General features: G+C 38.1%; 1 protein-coding gene across 2 annotated transcripts; it reads left to right on the top strand.

Annotated features, from left to right (window-relative positions):
- The first annotated feature begins 670 nt into the window (after positions 1 to 670).
- On the top strand, positions 671 to 13,094 carry LOC123871115 (signal peptide peptidase-like 3). 2 transcript variants are annotated; one of them, XR_006797214.1, is made up of 10 exons: positions 671 to 868; positions 2,588 to 2,717; positions 4,603 to 4,757; positions 5,036 to 5,155; positions 5,239 to 5,421; positions 5,552 to 5,714; positions 6,202 to 6,338; positions 6,745 to 6,860; positions 7,304 to 7,936; positions 8,524 to 8,605. XR_006797214.1 is itself a non-coding variant. In XM_045914713.1 (10 exons), the coding sequence occupies exons 2-10, from the start codon at positions 2,647 to 2,649 to the stop codon at positions 8,596 to 8,598; spliced, it is 1,179 nt and encodes a 392-aa protein (XP_045770669.1). In that variant the 5' UTR covers positions 671 to 868; positions 2,588 to 2,646; the 3' UTR covers positions 8,599 to 13,094. The 2 variants fall into 2 exon arrangements, 1 of the variants encoding a protein (XP_045770669.1); XM_045914713.1 differs by having other exon boundaries at positions 7,304 to 7,462; positions 8,524 to 13,094.
- Positions 13,095 to 14,509: the final 1,415 nt, after the last annotated feature.

Below are 14,509 nucleotides of genomic sequence, written 5' to 3'. Positions count from 1 at the left end.
CTTCGGAAAAGAATTAATACCTACCTATTTCAAATTTTTATAGTTTTTAATATTTACAAAGTTAGCCAACTTTTTGTATTTTTTTACGCAAAACTATTTTTTAATTGTACAAATGTACCTACTTTGAATAAATGATTTTGACTTTGACTTTGAATTTCATCCTAGAAACCCCCGCTTATATAACAATGTTACCCATTTCTATTGTATTAGGATCACAGACCAGTAATCCAATCAGGATTTAGGTGTGGTCTTATAGCGGCACCACATGCTTGCGACAAACAGATATACCTACCTTTTTTTTTTCTTTAAATCTGGCTTTACTCTGATTACCCAATGTCAAAGTTTGTGATATTTTCAAGTTATTGAATTTATACAAGTATGGACTCCGTCTGCGCTGGCGCCCGCCGACATACGCGCGGCGCCCCTTTAGAGCGCTTCCCAGTCAGTTCCACCACCAAAAAACAGCAACTAACACAAAAACCAGCCACTCTTAACAAAAAAAACACTCCAAACAAGCATAGCACGCGCGCCAGCAAACGCCATCACAAACGAAGTCCTATACCTACCTAGGTAATCTGGCTAAATGGCCACAGACCAATAACATATAGGATTTAATTTCCTGGTCTATGCTAAATGGCTGTGGCTGTCTCATGTCTGTGATATGATGGCTGTCGAATGTCGATATTTTTAATGTACTCTGTGATGTCGATCGACAAATCAAATGTAAATTAAACCTAGAATATTTATTATAAATATTTATTTCTAAGAGTATTTACTAATGTAAGGAGAATCTCAATAATCAAAAAGAAGTTAAACATGGAAACAAGGGGCTAAAAGTGTTCAAAATTAGGGGCGGCTTCCGTCCTTGGTTAGTATTATTGTTGTGAATTGTTCCGTGATAGTTAAGAAAGCGTCTAATTAATACTTAATACATACCTAGATTTATTCAGTCCTTATATGTATCAGATACATTGGTATAAATTCGTTCAGTGTAACTTTATTTCTGTACACGGGCTTTTTTTCGTAATATCAAACTAAGTACAGTCGTTTCCTTTCACTTCAATTTGTTCTTTTTGTTCGTGCTCTACTTAATTTGAAATATCTTACTTTTGTTATAAGATCAGTCTAAAATTTTATCAGCCAAAAAAGTCCAATCAAGTAGATAATGCAGAATGCTTCTTGCTGCCTAAGTAGCTACTTTTACCATCAATTCTCAAAAGTGACTTGAAGAATTTAATACAGTAAAATGAGTAGGTATTTCCTATTTTGTATAACAATTCTATGTTTACTGGAATTCTGTATAAATCTAATAAAATAAACAAAAATTGCTATAAATAACTACACATGTCTAACACATAAAACAGATTAATTTAAATACTTATGTTCAGTTCATATACAAATGATCCCCCACTGCTTGGCCATGTGCATTTAAATTTTTTAAATCTTGTGGTATCTTGGATTTTCTGAGAATAAATATAGTCTATATCAGTCCCGGGGATGCAAGCTATCTCTGTACCAATGAGTTGTTGTTAATATCCATATTAATGTTGTAAATGCGAAAGTGTGTCTGCCTGTTTGTCTGCTAGCTTCAGGTAACTCCATTTAACTGATTTTGATGAAATTTACTATAGAAAGTTTGCATATCAGAAAAGGACATAAGCTACTTTTTATACCAGAAATCCAAATAGTTTCCACAGGATTTTTAAAACCCTAAATCCTCACACAATAAGTTGCAGACATCATGTGTTTTGTACAGAAATAGCTGGCATCCTGGAGTCAGATGTAAGCTACTTTTTATCCCTGAAAATCAAGACTTCCAATATTCTTTTATTTATAATTTCCTCACAAATGAGAGAAAAGTACTAGACTAGACAAATCTCAGCCCAAATAACAACAGCCTCAGCCAGCCTGTTTAGTATAAAATACTTTGGAAGTACTCAGATTTGCCTCGTCCTTAGAATGTTACTGGGCTGTAAATTGCTATTTCCATCCACATTGGGATATTTGCTAGCAGTGTGAGTTATGGATGTTACAAAGCAACTATTAAAACTTTGTTTTATATTGTGTGGGATTTGGGTTTAATTTAGTATTGTTAGGAACATCATGATATTATAGCTAAAGATTTATTTCTCACACTTATACCAAATATTATTATTATTTAAGATCATCATATCAACTTGTTATGAAGTACATCACTTGCTTTTCATGTGTTTGAATATCATGCATCACAAGTCTTTGATTGGTCTGTAACTAATTGAAAACTAATATTTGAGTGTGAACATTATTATATTCATCAAACAAAATATTTGAATTGTAAGATTTGTAAAAAATTAAAACTTTATCAAAGTTAAAAATTGTAATCACAAATCTTCTAATAATATAGATGTGTCAAATATATGTTTGTATTCGTTCATTATCTATGTGTTCACACATTGTTCATCTGATTGAGTTGAAACTTTGCACAGTTGTTGTTGGCATTTGTATAAAGGCTACTCACATAGTACCATTACCATGTACAATTCTGATCAGTGTTACAAAATACGTATAAAAAATCAAATACAAGTCATTGATATAATAGTTTTTTTAGTGAGCTCCAAAATTTTGGTCTGGTGAAGTATAGCTGGCAGGGCTCGCAGAGTTTCTGAGATGGCACAGGTGGGAGCTAATATGGAATATCAGGAGTACAAATGGGCCTACTCAATTATGGACTCTTCTAAGTAAGTAAATATTATAGAATCATGACTATAATATTCTGTGTATCTATATAACAAACTTTTGATTATCAGAATGTTATCATCAATAGAAAGAGTAGTAAGTGTTATTTTTAAGGTTGCGTATCTCCAGAACAAAAGGATCCCTTAGAAGATCACTTCGTTGTCTATCTGTCTGTTGTGTCTTTCAAGTCCCGTCAAGGCCTATAGGGCACTTTCATTTGACCTAGAGTCATGTTTGGAAGGTAGCAGTCTTATAGCACAAGTATAGGGAAAAATCCGAAAACCGTGAATTTGTGGTTACATCACAAAAAAAATAAAGTGTTATTTCTTGTACGGGACCCGATGTGTGCGAGTCCGATTCGCACTTGACCTTTTTTTTTGAAAGGTCTATTTAGTTGATTTCACCTAAGTAAACATATTCTATGAAAAGGTGAAGTAAACAGTAGTTACATCAGTTCAATGACACTGGTCACTGACTAACACAATCGTTTCTCGTTGGAAGGAATTAATTAGGACAATAATACCTATATTGTGTTTTATAACGGCACAAAACATAGTACTCAGAACAATGAAATTATTTGTCGCCAGTCATTAACTTAAGTAGTAACTAGAAGTACAGTTCGTTTCACGTACCGCTGACCGTGTACCTGTGCAGTAGGCGATTTATCTATGTGTTATAAATGCGGAAATGCCTGCCGTCACCTAGCGATTGGCCTAGGGGATTCGAAATGCCCAGAGCACCTAGTCCAAAGCTAAAACTTTCGACTTTTTTTGTTTCTTCCTGACCAGTTTCAGGCCAATCTTGAAGTGTCTAAATTCCTAGTGTAAAGCCCAGACAGAGAGACAGTAGTGACATTTATAAGGCTCTGTTTTTAGCCTTTAGGAACAGAACCCTTAAAAAGGAGAACCTAAATCAAGTATTGCCATCATATAAAAAGAAAAGTCAAAACTACATCTATTTAATATAGATATAGCTATAAAATGAGAAATATACGGACTCTAAACTACAACTCAAACTGCTGAGTCAAGAAACTTGGATATTTCATTTGGTTTTCTCTATAACACGAAGCCAAGCAAGCAAGGATTTTCAGTAAATCCAAAATAAACGCTGAAATGTTATAGTAAAATTGTTTTTCTGTTGCTTGGTATATTTTAATGTACTACATTTATATTTAAGAACTCAAAATATTTTCCTCTTTCATTTGACACCCCACTCGATACAATAGTAAAAAAAATTTTTGATACCCCCAATTTTTTTCATGTAATATACTACATACATAGACTGCTAAAATCTTAACCCTTCCTTTTGGCTTTGCCGCAGTCAGGTAAAAACCTAAATACGTGTGAACGTATTGCGGGCATGAGCTAATTAATAAAAATATAATTCTGACACTGTTGACTAAGCAAATAATATTTCTTGATATCTACTAACTATCTCATGTCTACTGTAGTTTGTAACCTAAATTAATAGAACAAGGATGTTATCTTGTTCGCTTCAAATATTTAGATATCAGTATTACATACACTTACTTTACGTACTAGATGACCTCTATTATGGAACCTATGTAAACTATACAACATTCATAGCTAATAGAAGAAAACATTTTACACGTTGTATGATGATGATTAATCGCATCTATAAATATTGACTCTGTAGTTTTCCTTAGTAATTTTAGGAAATAGAGATTAAAATTTAAATTCTCTTTGTGTTGTTTCCAAAAAGAAAAGTTTGTAGGTATATATTATTTTAATTTAACAGCTAAATGACAAAAAAAAACTGATCTTATTGCTAATAAAAGGTGAAAGATACTAAATATTGATGTAACAGGGTTATGACATAAAAACACTTGACTGCTAAAATCTTAACCATAATAAAAATTATTTTCAGAGTGTCAGCATGCCTTATTTCTATGCTGCTGATAGTCTACGGCAGCTTCCGTTCCCTCAACATGGAGCGCGAGGCACGGGAGAGAGCAGAGAAGGAAAGAGAGGCCAGCCTGCTCGGTGGCGGGAAGTCGACCACCAGCTCGTCGTGTAACAGTAGTGAGTTGAGGCTGGAAACATTTGATAGGCCACTAGTCCCGACGCCACGTCTAACATGTTAAGCTTGACTTTCGAGTCGAGGTGTCAGCTACGTCGCGACAGACGCTCGGCTCGAAAACCCACCTTAAATCAGATAAAAAAAATTGTGACCAGAAACAGGCTACCATGTAGTGTTTCTGATCATAGAAAATGACGTTGGGTTCCTAGAAGCGTTAGAAGAATTTCCTTCAAAGCCTACTTACTCAGTTCATTTGTAAAGATTACTATGATATTTGCAGATGTACAAACGCTAAGCACAATGCAGGCGTTGTGCTTCCCTCTGGGCTCGTCTGTGGCGCTGCTTATCATGTTCTTCTTCTTCGACTCGATGCAGACGCTAGTCGCCATATGCACTGCAAGTAAGTTGCCCCGATTTAGATTGCAGGTGAAATACCCTTATTAATACAGTAATAAATTTATAATTGTTTATATTGTTTACCAGTAATAGCGTGTGCAGCGCTAGCGTTCCTCTTGACGCCACTGTGCCAGTATGTGGCGGGCGGCGGAGTGGCCTCGCGGAGTGCGCTGTGCGGCCGCTACACCGCGCCCGAACTTGCCGCCGCGCTGCTGGCCGCCGCCATAGTCGCCGTGTGGGTGCTCACAGGGCACTGGCTACTTATGGATGGTATGTATTTGTGCCTCTTGACACCACTGGGCCAGTATGTGGCTGGCGACGGAGTGGCCTCGCTGAGCGCGTTGTCACTAATGTCGTGCTACCTCTACCTTCGCAACTCACAGTTTCCCTTGTCCCGCAGCGATGGGCATGGGGCTGTGCGTAACGTTCATCGCGCTGATCCGCCTGCCGTCGCTGAAGGTGTCCACGCTGCTGCTGACCGGCCTGCTGCTGTACGACGTGTTCTGGGTGTTCTTCTCTTCCTACATCTTCACCACCAACGTCATGGTTAAGGTTGCTACCAGGTCAGTGAAACTTGTGGACATTGTTCGTATATTAATTCAGGGATTGTGATCAGGATGAATAATAGGTACTGGACTCATTGTTATTAAAGATTCGTCCAGTGTCATGCTCTCAAAATTTGTTTTTATTATTATTCTGATACAAGTTAGCCCCTGACTGCGATCTCACCTGATCATAAGTGATGATGCAGTCTAAGGCCGAGGTCTATAGAGGGTACTTTGACTTTGCTCAGACTTAAGACTGTTAAAACGAGACTGCGTTATATCGGCGACATAAATCTATCCCGTTTTAACCGAAACTTAAGTCTAAGCAAAGTTGAAGCACGATCTCAGCCTAAGATGGAAGCGGTCCGACTTGGAAGGGCTATAGCAGTTTCATTCAACCCATGTCCCTGATTGGGCATCACGGCACGTACCGGACGTTAAATCGGTTTGCGGTACGGCTTTGCCATCTATTACGGAATCATGGGATATAAAATTGTATCTCCAGACCAGCTGAGAACCCAATGAACGTAGTGGCGCGGCGGCTCCAGCTCGGCGGCGCCATGCGGGACGCGCCCAAACTGTCTCTGCCCGCGAAGCTCGTGTTCCCTTCCATGCACCATCAAGGACACTTTTCTATGCTCGGTTAGTGTTACAATGGTACCGCCAACGCTTTCGAAAACAGCAAATGGCAAGCGTGTAGACGGGTGCATAGTGCATATGCTTGCCAACACTTGGGAGCGCTTACCGTTCGATCCGATTGGCAGGCAAGCTAAACACGGTTTTGCTGATGCTTGCTGTATATTGTTTGTCGCAAGTGTCTGGTGGCACTATAAAAATACTAAGTATCTTCATGCTTCCAATGGGCATACTATTTCATTGCGCATTTACAGCAAAACTTAAATAACTAGAGTATGACATTTATACAAAACCTTGTACGTATGTTTTTATCTATGGCCAAATGTTGTTATTTGAATCCTATTGAATATTGAAAAGAGCTGTTTTATGCAACAGTTACTTTTTCACTGATACAATGTTTTTATTCTTTTAGGTCTCGGAGACATAGTGATGCCGGGTTTATTACTGTGTTTCGTGTTGCGATATGACGCCTACAAGAAGGCGAATCTCGTTTGCCAAATGGGTCAAGTACCTGGACCAAGATCTATGGTAAGATTATTATTTATCTATACTGTCCTTTTAATTATTTACACTAGGTTACCACGGTGTCTACATACAAAAGGATGGACGAAGGATAACAGCTATTACGCGCTGCGGGTCTGCGTCGAAGTAACTTACAACTGACAAGCTAAATATCGCCACAGGTATCTTTAATCTATCCCCATGAAACCTGAATCGCGCAAACTAAGTTTCCGCTACTTGGCCCTGTACAGTGTATAGTACTCTGTATATACACATGCAGTAGTAAACACATAAGAACCCCAAACATAACAAATGACAATAGTCCAAAGGAAAATATTCCTATTGTTACAGTCAAATGCACATCACCTGCTCCCATACAAGATCATTCCTGCGGCTTTCATCCTCTTAGTCATTTGACAAAAACCCTACTACCAGTTTTGAAAGTTATGATCTACTTTGTATATGCCTAGGGTTCCCGGCTGACGTACTTTCACTGCTCGCTGCTGGGCTATTTCCTGGGGCTGCTGACGGCGACGGTGTCGGCCGAGGTGTTCAAGGCGGCGCAGCCCGCGCTGCTCTACCTCGTGCCCTTCACGCTGCTGCCGCTGCTCACCATGGCGTACGTCAAGGTAACGGCTGACGTACTTCCACTGCTCGCTGCTGGGCTATTTCCTGGGGCTGCTGACGGCGACGGTGTCGGCCGAGGTGTTCAAGGCGGCGCAGCCCGCGCTGCTCTACCTCGTGCCCTTCACGCTGCTGCCGCTGCTCACCATGGCGTACGTCAAGGTAACGGCTGACGTACTTCCTCCACTGCTCGCTGCTGGGCTATTTCCTGGGGCTGCTGACGGCGACGGTGTCGGCCGAGGTGTTCAAGGCGGCGCAGCCCGCGCTGCTCTACCTCGTGCCCTTCACGCTGCTGCCGCTGCTCACCATGGCGTACGTCAAGGTAACGGCTGACGTACTTCCACTGCTCGCTGCTGGGCTATTTCCTGGGGCTGCTGACGGCGACGGTGTCGGCCGAGGTGTTCAAGGCGGCGCAGCCCGCGCTGCTCTACCTCGTGCCCTTCACGCTGCTGCCGCTGCTCACCATGGCGTACGTCAAGGTAACGGCTGACGTACTTCCACTGCTCGCTGCTGGGCTATTTCCTGGGGCTGCTGACGGCGACGGTGTCGGCCGAGGTGTTCAAGGCGGCACAGCCCGCGCTGCTCTACCTCGTGCCCTTCACGCTGCTGCCGCTGCTCACCATAGCGTACGTCAAGGTAACGGCTGACGTACTTCCACTGCTCGCTGCTGGGCTATTTCCTGGGGCTGCTGACGGCGACGGTGTCGGCCGAGGTGTTCAAGGCGGCACAGCCCGCGCTGCTCTACCTCGTGCCCTTCACGCTGCTGCCGCTGCTCACCATGGCGTACGTCAAGGTAACGGCTGACGTACTTCCACTGCTCGCTGCTGGGCTATTTCCTGGAGAGCGAGTATAGTTTCTTTGCGTAGTAATAGCACCGTATGAGGAGACATAGTAGTCCGGCGCCTTTGATCTCGTGGTCTATCGTCACCCTTTTTCGATAGGTTCCTGTCTAGATGGCTTCGTCGAACCTCTGGTAGGTGATAACATACCATCCTTACTCTAGTAGTGTTGCGTAAGACTCTTTTCTGCGTAGACGCGATCTGTAAACGCTTATCAATTTGACCAGGGCGATCTCAGGAGAATGTGGAGCGAGCCCTTCATTCCGCCGGCCGGCAAGCTGGGCGCAGACTTTGACGTGTGACTGCGTGTGCGCGGCTTACGGACAACGCTACTGAAGCCTGGACATCTCCAGTTAGTACATCTTCTTTAGATACTACCTATTTTATAATGCGTATTTTAGATAAAATCAAATTGTAAAATAAAACAAACTGTAGATTGGAACTTTAGAAGAGTAAGGATATTAAATTTCTAGGCGTGAGATTAGAAGAGTATTGTGAAAGATGCGTTCTATTTGCGTACTGGAGGAGGGATAGCACGCACGTTTTGTTATTAAATATTTTATGAAGTTTACATTACTTGAAAATACCTACTATATTGACTCAATTGATATTTATTTATTTTACTTTCGTTTAAATAAATGTTACAACCACTGACCTCCACTAATACAAGCACGCTGGACCTGCGATTGCCGACTTGTTTTTGAAGCAACTTGATTTTCATTATTTTGATGCTGATAGTGGTAGTGAACGTCATGCGAGCGTACGCGGAACTAAATGTTTAGTGATAAAACATAGTGTTAACACGAAGACCACTTGACGATAAGAGCCAAATTTAATTCCCATCCCGGTACGCTTGGTGGAAGCTTCAAATAGGCATAAAAAATAACTGTCATTTTGCATGGCCCACTTCCTCCTGCGTACTTGTATAATACGTCTATTTAAGTGGTTTCAACGGATAATAATTATGTTCAATTTTGTCGTAAGAAACTTGAAGATGTTTCAAAGTATCTTTGAACTGAAAACTCTGTACATTTATTTGTCATTATCATAGATGTTTTTCATAAAGTTATTTCTGCTATTAAGAGTTGACTGTATTTACCATTCAAAGTATCCATATTCCATGCACAACCAAGGTATATACTTGCCAATCTATAAGTGCGCGACAGGTTAGGATGGCAACCGGGCTTACCGGAGGACGTACACCATTTATTAGTGGAATGTGTGCGGAACGAGGCGGAGAGATGGGAGATCTGCAATAGATTTCCCATTCTTCGCCAGGTCGGCGGCTGTAACGGTGCCCTATCCCAACCTCTGTCGGATGAGGCTAGGGCACTGTTACGGCTGTACAAGAAGGCCTTAAATAAGTGGTTAAGTATAATATAATGTGGCCTTACGGAGTGGCATTTTCCAGATGGAAAAAACTCCCAAAAATCGAGATTTAAACAAAAAAAAACCGGGCTTCCGACGCCCCGCACACCCGCACAGCTTCCGCGCTAACAGCTGCGGGTGTGCGCGGGCGAGACGTGCGGGTGAGCGCGGGCGACGTGTGGGTGTGCGGGGCGTCTACACGACTCATATCCCGATTTCCATCTATCTCAACCTGTTGCGTACTTATACCTAATCATTTTTTCTTAGGTAGAGTATGCGCAAAACAAGTAGTCCAATCTGAAGTTGAAACATGGCGGTTGGCGCAGGTCTAGACTACGGTAAAATACACAAGCCCTTGTACGCCTCATGTTCAGATTCCACTACTTTTTTGCGCGCACTATAAGAAAACGGATGCAGAAAAAGGAAATTAAAAAAAAATTGGACATAAATTGTTATGGCATCGGCTGTAATGTACAATCAGTTACATAAAGTTAATATTATGAAATCATTTCAGAAAGGAACTTAATCGATATTACTAACTTCTAGTATGATTTTTAGAGCCATTACGCACTGTCGACTGTGCGTAATTGGTTTTAATTCAATGCACGAAATCTATACTGGTACTGATTTGTTATTATTATTTATCTCATTCTTATTATATATTTTATGACCTAAGAAATGATAACAAACAATATTTATTAAAGATGCACTTTTATTTATAGGTTAGTTGGTTTGATTTTGTTATAATAATAATTTTAAAAAGTATTTTTTCAAGTTGCGATTTTCGATTCAAAGAGTGCATAGTTATATTTTTTCAATCGACCATGATACACACCATTGCAAAAAAACTGGCGCCTATACAAATGAACTGTATGAGCCCCTACCATAAGAAGTGATTTCTTCAGAACACAGTATTTGCATAGCGTTCTCTTGGTCTTGGCCTTTCACATAGTGAAAGCAGAGCTTCTTCAGAGAAAATACCATACTCCTCTTTACTTTTGTTCAGGATACACAATTTCTTGTGTAATCAGAACTTCATCAGAGAACCGCCCATTTTTTTGCAATGGGTTTTATTTTGTTTACTCATTAAGTATCTCAACAAATACTATATTATTGAGATTAATTTATAGGAATTAAAAAATAATTTACTATTTCAGGGTTAAAGATGAATAAATTTAATAAATCGCTTTTCTGGATAAAATAACAAAAATAATTATTTTTAAGGAACACCTTTAATTTAAAAATATATCTATTTTGAATCTCTTTTCATCTATGCAGACTCGAATATAATTTTCAAAAAATCATGTTTTTACGTTACTTACACAGCATTCTCTGTATTAGGCATCTAATTTACAAGAACATGTAACTTCTTGTATAGTAAGTATCTTTAGAGAATTAATTTGTGGATAAAAGGAACCATTCAAATAATTTTATTGAAAAATAACTCAAATAATGGTAAATATTCAGCATGCCTGTCATAATGAGAATAATTAATTATTTATTACTTAAAAATCTTTTTATCTTCATACAAAGTAATAGATCCCTTAGAATCTAAGATTTATTCTTGTAATAATATGAACAAATTTTGTTATCACTGCCTTAGACTGATGTTAAAAACAAAGTTTTCTATCTGTTAAAAAGTATTATAGAAAAATATTAGTCTGAACTAGAATTTAGACTAATCAAATGTTATAAAAATGAAACAGCAAGAAATGTTGTAAAGTATTTGATGGAATTTAACTAAAAAATGTTACTTTATAAATTATGTATAATACCTACTTAATTATTAAAAATTAAGTGTTTCAGTAGTCGTGATTTTTTATTTTCTTTTTGTAAATTTTTATACTTCTCTTATTTTTACATTTTAGTACCTATCTAATTATGAAGTTTATTGTGTGAAAGTGATATAGTGAACAGCAGTATTGTTTTGTAATGGTCGTGATGATATTGTATATTGAGGCTTCTTAAACTAGAATGTTTTTGATTAATTTTCAGTGTAACAATTTTAAGATGTGTGGTAAGGATAACTTTACTGATCTTGAGTGAACTGGTTGACTTTATTGTGCATTAGAAAAGTACATTTTAAGCTCATTTAACTGACCAGTTTTTCCCATGAGGGGAAGAAAATTTGATGTTTCAGGTCTTGCTGTAGTAGGTCTACCTTTTGAGATTACCTATCGTATAATTACGGTCATGAAGTGGGTGGTACCTTATAACCCTATCCCATTCCCTCATCAACTAACTACATGCTGTCTCTTCCTCGTGCTGCATAAGACTGCCTGGGGGAGATCTTGAGCGATCCCCCTTCTCAGTTCAGTACCCATCAGCTGGCAAGTAATTAGGAGCCAAGGCCTGAAAATTCCATTTTATTCCCTTACATTGGTTTATTTCGATTCTGTGCTATAGCCTGACCCTTTGAGATGTGGTCTTAAATCTACCGGCAGCTTGTTTGCTATATAAAGCGCAGCAGATTTTTATAGCCTTTTAAGGAATAGCTATACCTTCGGTTATGTATTGAAGATAACCAAGTTGGTAAATAAGATCAACGAAATTGTCATGTTGCGGCTCATAACTCCAAAAGTTATTAAAATTTCTAAGCAAAGAAAAAACATATTTCATGATCAGACCTAGGCACAGAACCGAAACAAAAATATGTTTATGATATCTCTAAAATGATTTCTTTTGCCAATGATTTTGTATTCGTATTTTGGTAAATAAATAATCAATAATGAATGTTTTTGTAAAAAGGAAGCCTTATGGTGCGACTTAGTCTGCTCGTCTATCACACCTGCTTATTTCAGTAACTACTAATGCTGTCAATTTCGGATTATTTTAAATAAAACTCGTCCAAACTTATTGCTGATGAAATAATTAAAAAAGATTGTCAAATAAAAATGGGGCCGCAATTTCAAAGTAGGGTTCCAGTCAGTGCATATAAAAAGGCTTTACTTCCAAAATTTAAGATAGGTAGGAACTTAAACTTATTTTTTAATTTTGAAGCCTCTTTTGAAGTCTTATGAATGAAAAATGTGAAATAATAGAAAATCTTAAACAACTAGACAAACTTTTTGAACAATGAGCAAAACTTATAACACTATTTTCTCAAAATCAATATAATGTGGCTTGATACATTTTGGCATAACTGGATCCAATTTAATCAAATAACTATTAATTCACATTTCTTTTCAAGCTACGGAACTTTTGGTAGGCGAGACTGACTCGCACTTGACCGTTTTTCATTTTTGTACATATAACTAACTTGTAAAATTGATGTAACACAAGTAAGCTATATCTGTCTCATCACATGTAAGAATGTAAATATTGCCCACACATGACATTCTACTTACCTAAAACTAGGAAAATGCATTTAATATTTTTATATGTATGTGTGAAAATTTACTAACAATACTTAATAAAAATATTAGATGAATGTGTTAATTTTATTTAATAATCCTCTTGTCAAATCTACATTACTTTGCATTATGACTGCAAAAGTTGACATCTTCATTAAATACATTTCAGACAGATGCTTCTTTGAGTGAGAGACAGGGTGTCAAAATGAAGTAAAGCAATGATGTTCCGAAGATCAAAGATTATCTATACTAATAAATAAAATTGGAGTGTCTGTCTGTAATTTCGAAATAACTACCTCATATTAAGCTCATATGGTTATTTGAACGATACCATAACTGAATCACACGTTTTTAAAATTTTTGTCTGTCTGTCTGTCTGTTTGAAAAGGCTAATCTTTGGAACGGCTGAACCGATTTTGACGGGACTTTCACAGGCAAGTAGAGGATTGACCAGGGCGTAACATAGGCTACTTTTTTAACCGACTTTCAAAAAGGGAGTTGTGTTTTTCTACCTATGTACACCGAAATCTCCGAGATTTCTGAACCGATTTGCGTCATTTCTTTTTTAATTGATAGAGGAACTTTGCGACATTGTTTCATAAAAAATTTGGAGTCCAACTCCTCAATCCTGATGCTGCAGGGGATCTGACCAATCCACGCGGGCGAAGCTGCGGGCATCAGCTAGTATATAATAAAGGCAATGTGATAAAATGATCATGTTGTCTCACAGATTGGTTGACTAAGCACATCACTCCCCACTGTTTCTGTTACCCTAACCACCAACAACCAAAAATTATAATCAAATTCTATCTTGTAACCTGTTGAAAAGTTACTTCACAATGTTTTATTTTGTCACACACATGGTATGGTATTTTTTGACAAATAATAATTCTGCCCAAGAATTCTGCTTAATAACTTATCTACAATCTATCTAATTATTATTAATTTCGGCCATTAAATAATAATAATCAACCTATTTATTCTATTTGTAACATCATCTGTAATCTTAATTTATTATTAATATAATTTACCTATATTATATTACTTAATAATATTTGTTAATGACATTGTTAACTCAAGCTAATCAACAGATTACAGATAAGACTGATTTTATGTATGCGACTTCGTCCTATGCATGCAACTTTGTGTGGATTTAGGTTTTTAGGGAACTGATTTATTGGGAATAAAAAGTTAAATTATGTCAATTTCTGGAACGCAAGCGACCATTGTACCTATGAATCAATTAAACTTATAGGCCTTTAGGAATCCCATGGGAATTCTTTGATTTTCTGGGATAAAAGTAGTTTATGAATGTCCCCGAGAGGTAAGCTAACTCTGTACCATATATCATCAAAATCAGTTAAACTGTTAGACCATGAAACGGTGAAAAGCTAGCAGACAGACACTTTCGGATTAATAATATTGTATATGGATTTTGGCCGTAAACGGACAAATAATGGCCTCACTTTTGCTTCATGATGTGGCATTTCTC

Source organism: Maniola jurtina, chromosome 13 (genome assembly GCF_905333055.1).
Source record: "Maniola jurtina chromosome 13, ilManJurt1.1, whole genome shotgun sequence".
Taxonomy (NCBI): Eukaryota; Metazoa; Arthropoda; class Insecta; order Lepidoptera; family Nymphalidae; genus Maniola; species Maniola jurtina.
Note: the sequence above shows the minus strand (reverse complement) of the source record. Positions and strands in the feature narration are given on the sequence as shown.

Bases quoted from the DNA above. Each gene is read 5' to 3' on its own strand.
- LOC123871115 (XM_045914713.1), top strand. From the start codon at position 2,647: ATGGCACAGGTGGGAGCTAATATGGAATATCAGGAGTACAAATGGGCC. The intron at 2,718-4,602 runs GTAAGTAAATAT...AATTATTTTCAG, and splicing joins TCAATTATGGACTCTTCTAA to AGTGTCAGCATGCCTTATTT. The intron at 5,422-5,551 runs GTATGTATTTGT...CTTGTCCCGCAG, and splicing joins GCACTGGCTACTTATGGATG to CGATGGGCATGGGGCTGTGC.